General features: G+C 35.3%; 1 protein-coding gene across 4 annotated transcripts in view; it reads left to right on the forward strand.

The window, feature by feature from the left end:
• The window catches only part of PHTF2 (putative homeodomain transcription factor 2), a 61,763-nt gene that overhangs the window by 31,983 nt on the left and 14,244 nt on the right, over positions 1-15,536 (forward strand). For 3 of the 4 annotated variants that reach the window (XM_014255186.2, XM_005526020.3, XM_014255187.2), the window contains 5 exons: positions 4,435-4,600; positions 5,281-5,445; positions 10,136-10,337; positions 11,433-11,591; positions 14,452-14,670. In XM_014255186.2, coding sequence (XP_014110661.1) covers positions 4,435-4,600; positions 5,281-5,445; positions 10,136-10,337; positions 11,433-11,591; positions 14,452-14,670 — 911 coding nt within the window. The remainder of the gene's footprint in view (positions 1-4,434; positions 4,601-5,280; positions 5,446-10,135; positions 10,338-11,432; positions 11,592-14,451; positions 14,671-15,536) is intronic. The other variant, XM_014255188.2, reaches the window with a different exon arrangement.

The following is a 15,536-nucleotide window of genomic DNA, read 5'->3' on the forward strand; positions in this document are numbered from 1 at the left end:
TTTCAAATTCACCATCTGTTGTCTCAGTTGTGAATCGTTGTATCATTTGGAAATTTTAATTAGAACAATATATGGAGTTATAAAAAAAGGCAGTGCGGTGATGTTATTAGCAGGTACAAAATTAATCTCACCATTCCAGTGCCCCAAGACCTGCAGTACTGACAAATGCTCATGTGGCCTATCAAAAGTTTTTTATTATCCCCATTTCTGAAATAGATTCCTAATTTTTCTGTGCTATGGTAAGAGATCCCATAGTGTTAATAGTTTTATTCTTGGTTATAGTAATACAGGTAGTAAAAAAAGTTGTGGTTGTTTTTTTACCATGTTCATGGGTGTCTTATTCTGAGAAACACCACTGCAGTAATTTTTTTATCTTCTTATTTGTAAATGTATTTTAGAAAAATATACTCCCAATTAATTTATGACACCTCCATAAGACCCTAAAAGTAGAAAAATAGTGAGAGAATCTGAGTACAAGCAAGTTCTTAGGACATTAATTACAGAGCTTTCTTGTAACTAGCCTTTTTCCTCTTGGATTTCTTAGGGTCTTTGATTTACTAAGTTCTGGTTGGAATGCATCATTTCCCGAATCCATAATGTGACAAAGTATTTCTGTGGTTGTGAGTTAACAAATAGCAGGAAATAATGAATAGTATTCCATATTACATTATAATTCAACTATTTGAAATACTTGATATTGAATCTGTGCAGAATTAGCTGCAGATTTTTTGATAGTTTTGAAATAAATTAAAAGACTTATAATAAACATGTAACTGAAATTAAATTGACATATTTACTTATTGGGAACTATTCAAAACAGCCCCACCCAAGCACTTATATAGAAGTTTTGCTTTTATTTTACTCAGAAAGGGTGCTTAGTTATTAATTTTGTACAGGATTGGTAAGGCAGCATCAAAATGTCAAGAATCCGTGATTGAAGCTTAAAAATAAAACACCTCGAATTCCAGTAGCCATATTTCTGCCCTGAATCTGAATTTTGTATTGTAGCTTGGACTTCGTCATCATGACAGATTCTCACTGACATTGTTGTAAAACGGTTTGACTATATTTCATTTATTTGTGTTCATAATTAAATTAATTTACCTAAAGTATTTTCTAAAGATTTATGAATTGCACTACTTGGAATTACTGCTTTAAAATTGATTAGCTTTACCAGAATACTTGCTAGCATTAATGTAAAGCCACAGAAAAAACCTTTTCCTTGGCTGTAGATTTAAAATCCAGATTTTATTTGCATTGGTTTCCTTTAGTGTAAAGTGATTAGTACAATGTGTGATAAGAGAGCTACAAAGAAATGTTTTATACTCAAGGTCACAGAACAGGCCGGGGACTCAAGATCAATGTAAAACCTTTTTCTGCTTCCTTATCTATCTAGTATAGAGTAATACCTCATTTTTAACTTAAAATGTTTTTATATTCTAATGGGAAAATGAAGTGCAAACTTAGTGTTTATTGTATATTTCTTACATCACTATTAAAGTTTCTTCCTTTATATTTAATGGTTGTTTGTTATGGTGGTGAGATATATATTTATATATATATATGCATTTTTAAATTTGGTGCTAAAAATATTTCCAATGTTTAAATGCTTTAAAAAGAAATTCTTGTTGGTCTTTGAAATGTAAGGTTGCTTCCTCTGAGGCAGCTTTTTGTTCAATGTGATATTATTTCATTTGGGTCTGTTTTATGAAATAAGCCACTGTATTTTAGAAAAGTGTAAGTCAAAATACTATAAATACATAAAGAAATAATTAAAAGTGCTGTAAGAAATCCTGCTCCAACCAATCTTACCTAGCTGTTCGTAGGAACAATTCTTGGATCACCTAAACTGGAATGTATTGTCATACTGTGCAGAAATAAATTCTTGGATTTCCCTCCCATCATACTTAAAAAAGATCAGGAGATTGGTAATATTTTTCTAAATCTGTGTGAAACGTTGTGGTAGGAATATGCAATCTGCAGATTTTTGTCTTCTGGAAGAGGATTTCTTCTAGACAGCTCTGCTTTACTTAGTGTTTTTTAAGCAGCAGTAGCGAATTTTAAAAGTATTTCGTGTAGGCCTACTCCTGCAAATCATTTCATGTGAGTCGTGGAGCTCTGTGTTCTCAAAAGTACATGTTTTTCCAAACTGTATGATAGGAGCCAAAATCAGCTCCTTCTTTACATTTTATGTCTCATGGAGGTAATTGTATGTGTGAGGAACTCAGATAAGCTCATTTAGAAAGAGATAAAGTTATCTTTTGCTATCTGTACCTATTTTTATTGATTTTTAATGAGTTGGATTTCTCATTGATGCATGTGGTCTTTGAGAAATGTTATACAGCAAAAACATGTGAAAAGTTCATGTATAGTAATAAAGGATATTCCCATGCAAAAGTTTTGTGCTTTAATTTAGGAAAAAGACAGATGATAAATTAGAAATAGTTTCCCCACTAAATATTCCATTGATTTGTATGTTCATCATGTTTCTAATACTGGTTACCTTGCTAAAGGTTATTTCACAAAAAACACATAAAACCTCTTTTTAGTGGAGAACATCACATCCAGGTATCTGCTGTGTTAAGTGTTGTTTCATGGGATTTATTTTAGATGTTTGAATGTGGCACATAACTTTGTATGTGGCTGCATTATTTTCAGTCAGTTTCAGTAGAGAACTGGTGACAGCTGTTGAGCTTGTATTTCTTGTGTTAGAAACAGGTTTAAATTACAGGACTTTCACTTCTCAGTAGTACACAAACAAAACCAAGTTCTCATGGGATGTGCGGATGTTAGGCATAGAGAATTATTTCCCATTTCTGCTTCCGAATTGTTTCTTGGAGTTTCTGTGGGTGGTTTTGTTTTTTTGGTTTTTTTTTTTTTCTTGATAGATTCTCACAGCTGAGTTACACATCACAGCTCTTCAAGCCAGAGCACCAAGGACATAGAGTAAGCAGAGAGGGAGAGGGTGTCTTAGTTTAGGGCAAATTAGGAAGGAAAACTCCAAATGGGGATTTCCCCAGGGAAATGCCCCTCCCCACTAACTGGTCCGGGAAAAGAAAAAATTCCTTAGCGAGAAGTGGAAAAAGCTGTTTATTTAACAGAAATTGAGTAATATTAAATAATAAAACCTCTTGCTGTTCGATGGGATGGCAAATCTAGGAGGAAAAAAAGTCCTTTTCATGTGGTGTAGCTCAGCTCGCTCAGGTTCTTATCAGTCCCTCCGGCGCTGGAAAGTGCCGAGGCCCAGGCCCCGGTGGGCCACAGGTGTGAGCTCCCGGGGTTTGGCTGGGTGTTCAGTCCAGAGCAGGCTTGCACAGATCCAAGAAAATTGGGAAAAAAACAAACAAAGGTCCAGGGAACTCCTCTGCCTCAGCTAGCTAGAACTAACTAAAAGCCAGAGAGAAGCTCTGTCCCGCTGTCTGTCCGTGCTGCAGACACCACAGTCCAGGAGCGGGATGTGTGGGAGTGATGTTTTTCCTTAACACAAACTGCGCGCTTCTTCTTCCCCCTCTCTTGCTCTCAAAGCCAGTCTTAAAGGTGCAGAACTTAATATATAACATAAACCAGACGATTGGGGATACCAGTATCATAAAGTCACCCCAGGACAGAGGGTTTGCTTCTTCCACCTGCTTTGTTCCTGGTGGAAGTGTTCAGGTTGACCTGGAGCCTGTAGAGGTGGTTCTGAGTGTTTGAGCTCTGGGTACAGGAGCCTGGTTGTTGGCTGTATATGAAAAGTGGTTATAAGGTTACAAAACTAACGGCCATGGAATTGGAAGCTGGCCCTTTCATCAACCATAAGTGCTAGTTGGAGCCCTAGTCACTTAAGCTGGACTACCCCGTAGTTTACATGGTTTCTCTTTTGATCTTTTCTCACCACTGAAAAGTATGTGCACAAATATATATAGAACATTTATAGGATTTACTTATGCGTGGCTGCCTATCCATATGGGCTGTTTTATCCCTTGGCTGGGACATGGAGTTTGCTGTGTAAGGAGGTTCTGGTTTCAAGTCTCATCAGACTCACTGGATTGTGCTTTGTCATAGCACATGATAGAGAATTAAATTTATTTGGGCTGCTTAGGACTGATACTTTTCGGTTTTGTCTCCTACTGCTGTTTCATCATAGTTAAAGTGGTTTCATGACACATACAGCGCTCTGAATGTTTTTCTCTCCTTATTTCATTCAGGCACTGTTTTGGGCAATACCTATATCACAATTATCAAAGAAAAGATGGGTATTAAGACAGTAGTTAACTGTTTAAACCCTAATTGCTACTGTTTTTCAGCAAAATAATACTTTCCTTCTCTCAGAATTACATGAGTTGGCTTGAAATGCAGGTGAAGGTTTGCATCTGACTGGTTTGTTTTTGACAAAAGCCATCTGAGTTGGCCATTTCAGACATTAAACTCAACTTCATTCCCTTTCTTTTCCAGTTGCTGCTGTAGTGCTATTCTATACAGCCCAAAGCCCACATAATATACCTCTGACTGAAGTCATTGGGCCAATATGGCTCATGTTGCTGCTTGGGACTGTGCACTGTCAGATTGTTTCAACACGAACTCCTAAGCCACCTCCCAGCACAGGGGGTAAAAGAAGAAGGTATAGACTGTGTTAAAATACTTTATCATTTAGGATTGTTAAACTACTGTAGAGAATGTGCATGAAAAAAAAATGTAGGGGTTTACAGTCTGTGCTTTGCTAGAGATGAGAAATTGGTGCTCTGTTTTTATTTGAAACTTCAAAATGGTGCATAATTGGTGCTCTTTAACTTTTATGCATTGACTAATTTAGGCAGAGTTTTATTTGAATTTTAATTAATTGAATCTGACATTTTGTCTCAAAACAGTTACTTGAATAGTAGTGGAGTGACATTGTTTATATTACTGGAAATTTAGTTTTATAAATCTGGCTAATAATCTGTGGGAAGTATATGTGAAGAGAGGTGCTCTTGTAATGTAGATTTGAAGTCTTCTAAGCACTCCACTGACTGCTTTGCTAAAGTGCATTATCCCATTAAAATGGGAAACACTGCAGCAGTGAATTTTGTAGGTTTAAGCTGATGATGATGAAATGAAATGTGTTTTGTATTAAAGTATTATAATAATGAATGTGACATGTTTTTTTTATTAAATGGAGTTTATTAAATTGATACGACAAAACTTTAGCAAAATACTTTAAAATCTTGCTTGTTTTTGCATGCTTAAACTGCTGAACACGTTATAGAACTAGCAGATTGCACTTACAAAGCTACCTTCCCATTTTAATCTCTTCTGATGAAGGAAATTAAGGAAAGCAGCACATTTGGAAGTACATAGGGAAGGAGATGGCTCTAGTACCACAGATAACACACAGGAGGGAACAGTGCAGAGCTACGGTACAAGCACCTCTTGCAGTATTGGCGCTGTCTTCAGAGATATCTGGCATGCTGCTTTCTTTTTATCAGGGTTTGTATTTATTCAAGGCTACATATGTGTTAGAGATGCACTATCCCTTTTCTAATTAAGTAAATTTTGATGTAATGATTAAACTTCTGTTGATCTATCTTTTGCTCTCAATAACTCATTTGAGTATTTGAAAATGGACTAACATGTTGTTTCTTGACTTTTGCAAATGCTGATTCAATGATTTTGAAAAAATACTGAATTGTCATAGAATAATTTGGGTTGGAAAGGACCTTTAGATCATCTAGTTCTCTCCCCTTGGCACAGGCAGGGTTAAATTCCACTAGACCAGGTTGCTCAGAGCCCTCATCTAGTGTGGTATTGAATACTTCTAGGGATGGGGCAGCCACAGCTTCTCTGGGCAACCTATTCCATTCTCACCACCCTCACAGTTAATAATTTCTTTCTAATATTGAAAACTAAACTTACCTTTTTTTCCGTTTGAAACCACTGCACCTTGTCCTGTCACTACATGCTCTTGTAAAAAGTCCCTCTCCAGCTCTGGAAGGTGCTCAAATGTCTCCCTGGAGCCTCTTCTCCAGGCTGAACAGAAAAATTCAGCTCTCTAATTTTACTTTGTTACATTACCTCCTTGTTACTCCAAGAGAATGCTTATTTAACACTGTCACTTTCATCAAATGACACACTTTTTCTTCAGGATTCAAATAAACACTGATTGGACTATTAAAAAAAGTTTTTAAAAAAACCCATTCTATAGCTCTGTGTGCAAGATAGTGCAAGTTCTATACATGCAGCATTTGGAGTGTGGTGGATCAGCATTTATTAATAAGTGAAAATAGACTCAAGTAGTCTTAAATGGAGAAAAGGGATAATGCAAGCTATTACATTGATGTTTTGTTGTGCATGCTGCATTGTAAATACAGCAACACTAACATGTCTGTCATACTTGTGATCTGTGCTCTTAACCACTGGTGAAACTTATGTTCTGGGAGTATCTACTGAAACCCTGGACAAGTTTTTAAAATGTTTAAAAGTGTTGTAAGAGGAGAGTTCATTTGACCTTTTTCCTGTGTGGTTTAAGCTCTCTTTGATAAACTGTGGGTCATAGTGATAAGGCACCAGGGCTGTTCTTTGGGTCTGTGGGCATTACTCTCTGGTATGTTTCAAGTGTAATCCTGTAAACTTTTTGATGTTTTGTTTTCCCTTCATTGAAGATACTGATCTGCAGTAAGAAGAGTGTTGGAAGATTATCTTGCCTTTCCGTTGGGCTCAGAGTATTTTCAGTTGAGAAGGGCTTTGTTTAGAAAGAGTTAGACTTGTTTAAACCATTTCATGAGAGGTAGTGTGTATGTATATATTGACATTAAGGCTCCATGGTGACTACTTACTATATACAGTATCTTCAAAGGAAAAAGAGCATGGAGTGACTGAGAATGCTGTAAACTGCCCTTAGTCTTTTGTTACCCCTTCAGTTGCAGAGGCACAGTTGTTTGTATGTCTAGAGCTATACAGACTTGTCCACATGAAAAATAACCTTTTTTTCCCCTGGGGAACATGCAGTTCAGTTTCTTCATGTAATTTTTTTCATGGTAATACAAACAGTTTTGTCAGCACAATGGGAGTGGGGCTGGGAATGAGGAAGCAAGAGCACAGTGTGGAGTACATTGACTTCTTGGTGATGTTGCTTAAAGAAAATCTTACGAAATCTTAGTTCGATGAAGCTACACCTACAGCTTCACAGCTACGCCTGTCCTGTTTCTTAAGAATGCTTGGAAGCTCTTTAGATGAGCACATTAGAATGTCTCACATAGAATATCTCATTAGTACTTATTTTCAGCAGTTTTCCACTTACATTAATCTTTGACATACTGTTTTCTGGAATTTTAAGTATAGATCACAAATGCATGATTTCCAGTTAACCTCAGAAATTACAATCTCTGTGTTAGGGCAAGACCCTGTGTACCTCCACCATTTGCCTGTGCCCAGTAAACTGGAACTGTGTATTCAGTAAATATCCTTTCAGTTGGCAGAACTCAGTCTTATTTAAAAATTGTAATTCTAAACTTTTATCCAGCACAGGGGCAATTTTGAAAATACTATTGATAAGTTTTACTCGAAAAGAGGGCACTGTCCAAACAGGTGATTTGTTTAAAATGTAGTACTGATTTGGGCATTTGCTCTAATTATGTCTTTACTCCAGTGCAAATCTTGTAACTTCTCTAAAAATACTGCAGTGGGAACAGAGAGGAGAGTTTATCTGATCAATGCCAATGAAAATACATTGGAAGAATATTTGAGAGTTCAAATCTACTCTTCCAGGAACTTTACTTAACTTTTCCATATTATTTTCTCTGGCTAATGCATGAATAAGACTGAAAGTTGTTCTTGATTAGCTTTTATATATATTCAAGGCTTTTAAGACATTGTATTCCTGGTGTTCTTTGTTTTACTCTAAATACTTTGTTACAGCCTAAAATTGTAAAAGTTGATTAAGGATGTATGTATATAAAGTAATTCTAGAAAACTATACATTTTTGTCAGCCAAGGATATGTAGTTTGTTACTATAGGCTGTTTTGTTTTGGTTTTTTAACACGTGCACAAAGGCCTAACTTTAAGCCCAAATGTATGTTTTTCTGGCTTGAGGCTTACATTTAATTTAGGGAGTCTTACAAAAAAATAACTTCAGTTTCTCTGTTAGAAGCAAATAAAGACTTCAGTCAAGCTCCCTGCTATTTAGAATGAGCCTTAGTTGATACCAGACAAGTAGCTTTGGTCTTGCTATTTTAGCACTCAAACATTGCTTGAAATCCTATCTGAAAAGGTTGTGCATATATGCATATGTTCATTCTTTCCCTTGTCTGTCCCTATTCAACTGTTCGAGGCTATTTCTTCTAGCTTTAAAGTTTTGTATAAAATGTATAAAAACTTAAATCAAACTTAGAAGAGTTAATTAATCCACTCAGTTTAGTAACTTATGGAGGAAGTGTTTTTGACAGGATGTGTGTGTGATGAGAATTGTATTTACTTCTGCACTGTTAGAAAAATTTTTTTTAAAAGTGCTGGAATAATATTTAATGAATTACAGATTAGCTTATCCTTATTGCAGATAATTTAATTTTAGTGCTATTTCCTCAGTACTCACAACTGACCCTATTTATTTTGCAATGAGTTGGCACTGAAAGGCAGTCCCTTTGCTTTAAAAGAAATATAAATGTTAACTTTTTTCCTTGTTAGGGTGACAAAATAAAATTAAAGATGGGAAGTGAGAATTAAATACCTTAGTAACAATGTCTCTTCTTTTGATAATTTTGTTTGCATCCTTTTATTCCATTTTTTCTGCATGCCATTATTTTGTGAGCTGAATTGGTCCTTTTTGGATTTTTTTTCTATTTTATCCAACTGTCCCTAGCCATTTTTTGCATTCAGGCAAAAACAAATTACATGTGGGATACCTTACCTTAGAAGCAATGTGAGTCGGCTCTCCAAATTCTCCCAATTTGTTTGATGTACATATTAAAGAGGAATTTAATCTTCTGCTGTGTAATCCAAGCCCTCACAGAATGCCTCAGTCCTTAAAGAGAAAGGCAGTGCGTATTCTGTCACAGGAGCACAAGATCAATTGAAGAGATTCTTGATAGTTCCCTGACCTACCCAGTGTTCTAGTTGAAATAAAAAATTTCAGAAGCCTTATTTGTAACACTTTCCTCTTGTCTTCTCTCCCCTCTTTTCCCACCAAGCATTCTGGGAATTTCAAAAAAAAAAACAAAACCCAAATTTAATTTACTTTGACAGTACAGAAGCTTAAGAGAAGACTAAAAGTCCCAGTCAGCAAGGTAGCAAGTTGCTATTCCTCTTCATCCCTTCATCCACTGCACTTTCTAGTTTGGGAGTGTAATCATCCATATGTTTGCTTTGAGAGTGCCTTCTTCTTGCATTAGGTTGTCTTGCTGGTACATTTAGGTCTAGGAAAGGGTCTTGATTCTGGAGGATGTTATGGAAGACTATTCAGTGGAAGTGGCCTTGAGATTTTTTCTTTTAAAAAACAGATTAATTGGTATGTTTGTAAGAGATAATGAAAAATGTTGCCTGGGGAGTTACTGGATAATACAGAAAAGAGTAGATCTCCTTCTATTCAGTAGGGTTGTCAGTAGGCAGAGTCTATCCAAAACAACACCAAATATCAGTGTACAGAGTACTAAACAGCATGGTTGTTTGCAGCTTCAGGAAATTGCATGCTTGCTTTGAATTAATAATTATTAAAGCAACTTCTAGCAAACCTCCTTTATTTTTTAAGATAGAATAGAGGGGTTTCTCTTTCACTTTTGACTCTTGTGGTTCTACTCTCAAAGCTGCTGTGAAGTTTTATTTTTAAAACACGTTTCCTTTTCTTTCAGTAGCTACATATGATATGCATATATATGTGTATATATGATATACATATATATGTGTGTATATATATGATATACACACACATATATATACGATACATGATATACATTTCTTTCACACACTATGAGTTTATATTATAACAATTTTAGGAGAGGATAATGGGTATTATTTGGAAGATTAAATAGTTACAAATATGGCATCAAAATCAAATGTTAATATTGTTAGTTTGTGGACATATTATTAGTAGAACTAAAACATGGGTTGATAGGAATAAGCAGGATTTAGACTGGGAAATAATTAGGAGAATAATTAATTTAAATGATGTATTTGTTTTAAATATAGATCTAAGAAAGCAAAAAACTCAATAGATAAATCCACTGAAACTGATAATGGCTACGTGTCCCTTGATGGGAAAAAGCCAGGTAAAGGCAGTGAAGAATGTGTGCAGGGCCATGAACGTCGGTGTGAAGTGATTAGGCCAGAAGAGACAGGGTGGAGCCCTTCCACAGTGAGAGATGCCTTGAGCAACCACAGTCACCACAAAGTAAGTGTGTTTGATGCTTTTTATGATGCCTTTGATGCAATTTTTCTTTATTCTTAAAAATATTTTTTAAATGAAATTAGGCTTAGGGTCCTGGAGCCAAAAAATTATAGTGAGTTGTCTTACTTTGTCATATTCCTGGCCTTTCCTTTTTGTTGTAGGAGGAACTTTAATGGTGTTTTAACATTCTTTGGTATTCTGTGTTAATGCACAAATTTGTGTGCTGTGCTTTATCTGTGGGTATTTCCTGACCAGGTAAATGTTCTGTACCTTCTCTGAGAGTCCAGGCATCCTTGGTCTGTCTCTGTGATAAAATGGAACAGATTTTGGATTACTGACAATTTGTAATTTTAAGGTCATTCTGAGCATTTATTTGCCGGTGAATCATCTTCCTTTTCCTTTTTTTTTCTTTTTATTTTTCTTTTTTTTTTTTAATTGGTCTGTGAGAAAGATTAAAAAAGCAGGATTTCCCTTCAAGTGCAATAGGCAGGACCCTCTATAGTGAGGAATAGGAAAAAGAGGGAATAATAGAATCATAGGAAGTGATCATGGCAGAAAGGACTTTTAATTTGTCTGGGTCTTATTATCTCCTGGATATCCTGTATTCAAAGTACCACATATTAGTGAGCTCAGTATTCAACATACATCCTCTAAGCACTTCATCCTTGTAAGAGGTGGTAAATGTTAACATTGTACTTAATATGTGGATAATTCAGCGTTTTACTGTTACTTGTGATCGGTTGGTTGGTTTGGAGTTTTCGTTTTGGTTTGTTTTCTTTTCAGATGTGGATATGTTTTCTCTAAGCCTATCTTGGCATGTTCAGTTTTTGAAAAATCACATTTAAAATAAGAACATCATAATTTTTCTTGAGGCTAATGTGAGCTAGGCCTTCCTTTGAAAAAATGTTTTTGATGTTGCAATTTCTATTCCATAATTTCTGCTCTGCCAATTACTTTTGAGTCTTGAAAATGCATTAATATCTGTTTTAACTGAGCATAGATACCAAAGTTGTAGGAAGAAATTTGATTTCACTAGTTGAGAACAAGACTTAGTAAATACGAGTCAATGTCTTACTAATACTGTATTTCTTGGACTAGGATACTCACAGGACTGTGACAAATTTATCAGATGAAGTTTCTAGTGAGGAAGGGCCTGAAACTGGCTATTCTTTACGCCGCAATGTAGAACGCACTTCTAGTGACTGTACACTTCGAAACAGGAAATCTCACCATTATAAGAAACACTATCCTCTGGAGGTATGTTCACTTCTATTGCTTCTTGCCTGTAAATTCTTAAAACCACTTGACTTCTTAATGGGTAAGGTATATTGAGCAAGCAGCTTGCATGTACTTGGTTGCTGGCTGGAGTTAAACTATGACATTTCCACAAATGTTTTTATTTCCTATATTTGATTTTAGGAGTCTGTAAATTGGAAGGCATGCTAGTGAAGAACAGAGAATTTGGGTTTTTTTGCTTTTGTTTAATGACAAAATTTGTTTAATTTGCATTTGTTTAATGACAGTGTTTTGAAATTAAGAGGTTGTAATCTATTTCTTTGAACTTCATCCTATTTTTCAATTTTTTATAAGGAGACTACAATATGTTTGGTAGATTTTGCATCGGGTTATGGTAACTCTGTTGCTGTCTCGTGACACCAGTTATCTCCTCTGGAAATTTGCTTTGTTGCAGAAACAGTAGTAATTGGGAATATGCAAATTTTCAGCATGGTACTACTCCTCTTTCTCTCCATTTAGTATTCTGGATTTACTCGCTTTCTTGCAGAGATGTCTGATTGAGTTTTCATTTCCTCATGTTTGTTGAAACAATAATATAAAATCTTGTCATGAAGTCATGACAGTTTTAACAAAATTGCTGAAGTATAAAAAATATTGAAATTTTAGGTGACTTGATGACATTATAGCTTATAATAGGGGATTTCACAGATTCCATGTTAGCAGAAACCTTAATTCTAAGGCCTCAGATGTTGAAAAAGAATGGAATATCTCACTGTGGTTTTGTTTATTTATTCATTATTTTAAAAAATTATGCTGTTTTGCTAATAGTATGCATCTTCACAGATATGGAATACTTTTTAAAGGCAGTATTGCTATTTTTTCACTGAGGCTGAGCAAAGAAAGCAAAAAGTAAGAACAGCAGTGACAAAAGTCCACTGACAGATGGGTTTGATAGGCAGAATCTCATAAGTAAACTCTACTTGGAGAGTATGGGAGAAGTGTATTGAATGGGTTCAGGTACTGCTTGCTCTGATCACAACTGCAAAGCCTTGAAGTTGATGCTTTGCATAAAAATCATTATTAAACAAGCTATTCTTTCACTTATTTCTCACAGACTTTGGTTAGAAAGATCCAGAATGTTGATTGATCTCAGCATTTAGTGCCTTATGCATGTGTGGTTTGTGATAATGGCACTGTTTGTTTCATGTTACAGAAGATGTCCCTTCACTGTGTGCTTGTGCAGCCGTAGAGCTTCACAGGAGGAAGCAGAAAGACACCATTACAGTTGATTTCTTTTGTTTTTCAGCTTAGATATATTTTCTCTTGCATAGAGTGCTTCAAAGCTAGGGAAGACTTTGTAGATACTTCAGAAACTAAGGAGACAAAATGTAATCCATGTTTAGCTGTGGCACTACTGTTTTCCGCTTACTCCCCATTCACTGATCTGACTGATGCAATGAAAGAGGAAGCTTTTCTTTCTTGCTACCAGCTCACCTCCCCCACACCATTAGAAAGGAAATGAAACAATGGTTTTCAAATGAGTGAAAGCTTTCTTTGTATTTAAAAAAAAAATTAGTGAAGTCAGTAGATATACTCTCAAATTCTGTCCTACATTTTCTTTTATCTTCATGTTTACATGTCAACTGTTCTTTGGGCAAACTATTTTTCTTGTTCTTACTTTATTAACTTTAAGCCTCAGTGGTACCCAGTAGTGACTGCCTTCTATAAATTTTTTAAAATTTATTTTAAATTTCTTTTTTGCTTTAAAAAAACACATAACAAAAAATGTAAGACACTTTCTGCATTGATGTTATCCTGTTCTTTGTAGAAGGTGGAGAAAGAGTTCAGACCAAATTTTTTCAAAACATTTCCTTACAAAATGGTTTGCAGAAAATACATTAAGAATGGTTTTCAGAAAGAATAAAGAACACTTCTTCAGATAGTAATGGACTATGAATCACAGTAAGTTAGTATGTCTGCTGAAACAGTGCTTAATTTTTTTTTCAGTGTAAAAAATTGTGTGTTCTCAAGAGAAATTAGCAGAAAAAAATAAACTTGGTGTTAAGAAGGAATGGAAATTGCTAGAGGATGGCAGTGAGTAGGCTGATACTGCTTTTAATATTGCACCCCCGTATTGCTGGAAATGGATTCTGTTTATTGTAGAAAGTAGTTTAAACTCTACCTTGTTGTTCTGAAGACAGCAGTAGATTGTTTCATTTCATTGTATGCATTGGGAGATTTGAATATTCCAAACTTAAGATTTTTCTTTCTTTATCTAAGAGCTAGGTTAAACTTAAGTTTACATGTTTGTCGAGTGCAGTTTGTTTAAATAATGAAAATTTTATGTCTAACTGTGCAGATGTACACATAGCTAATGCCAGGTTTAGATGTACCTTGCTTGCATTTTTCCCCTCTATACCTGATGCATTACTGTCTTCAAATGAGCTCACTCTGTTTTTGAGAAGGTGTGCTAGTAATAACGATGTGACTTTAGAGGACTTAAAGGGTCAGTTCCTCAGAAGTTTGAGATATAGCTGAAGTCTGTGGCTTGATAATTGCTGTTAAATTCTAAACTAAGGAAGTCTAAAAATCTGTGAAATAGTTATTTCCTTTTAATAATGAGTATGATTTGATTCTTCCTTCTGTGACCCACTCCCTAAAAAGCAGGGATTGTTACTTTTTGGTACAGTGTCTTTAAAAGCACAGCCTCTTAGACACACTTGCTATAACATACAAATCTTTCTGATGACAAAGATAATGGATTAGAACCTAAAAATCCAGATAAACACAGATTCACTAATCTGAACTTTCTAACATCTCTGCCAGGAAATGATGTAGAATAAAACAGTGGCATTAATTGCAGTGGATGTTTGGGTTTCAGGATACACCTAAATCAGGTACTAGCTGCAGTTCTCGGTGCTCAAGCTCCAGACAAGACTCGGAGAGTGCGAGGCCGGAGTCAGAAACCGAAGATGTGCTGTGGGAGGACCTCTTACACTGTGCTGAGTGCCACTCGTCCTGTACCAGCGAGACAGACGTGGAAAGCCCTCAAGTGAATCCGTGTGTGAAGAAAGAATTCAGAGATGACCCATTTCATCAGGTTACTATCCACCAATTTTGCTTTTTTACACTACACACAAGTTCTGTCATACATCACAGAAGGCCTGTGAGAAAGACCTGTATTAGATGGAAGTAACAGAGCCAAAGTGATCTAATAGAATGAAGTAAAACTTGATTTCTACTGTTCAGTCCTTAATTTGTCAATAGAAGAGGGTATGATGATATATCAAAATAGCCTATAGAATATTTGAGTGCTTCAATCATAATTCTAATTTAGGGTAAGTACCAATTGATCTGTTTCCTCTGTGATAGGTGCTTATTTTTCTGTTTTCTTTTTTTTGTTTTGTTTTGGTTTTTTTTCTTTGTTTCATTTAATTTTTTGTTGTTTAGGTTTTGGTGGGTATTCTCCCCCTTTTGTTTCTCTCTAGTGGAATTGCTTTTATAAGCACTTACCTCAGACGTCTTTCTGTTTGCTTATTTAGAAATGTATATATAAGAAAAGCAAACAGAAGGATAGCATATGCTTTATGTATATGTGTATATTATGATATCATGGGTGTATTATGCATGTCTAAATTCTATTTGGTTATAAGTTTTTTTTTACCTTAAAGTTAATAACAATTTGGATTATTTCATACAGTCTTGTCTTTTTTTTTTATTTTTAGTTCTTCCTCCTTGCATTCCATAAAACACTAAACCTTGGAGTAGTGAGTTGAATTACAGTGTATATATTGACTTCAGGAATCAGTATATTGATTTGACCAGTTAAGAACTTTTTCTATTTGATTGCAGATTGTAAATTTTTGAGTTTCAGCTCCTGGTATTGATACTCCCTCTAGAGGGAGAGCGTGGAAAACTGTGGTGAGGAAAAACCTGCAACAAATTTTTATTCTGTTACAATACTAT

This window comes from Pseudopodoces humilis, chromosome 5 (assembly GCF_049639895.1).
Source record: "Pseudopodoces humilis isolate 2021_Gansu_Grassland_sample_001 chromosome 5, ASM4963989v1, whole genome shotgun sequence".
NCBI classification, from domain to species: Eukaryota; Metazoa; Chordata; class Aves; order Passeriformes; family Paridae; genus Pseudopodoces; species Pseudopodoces humilis.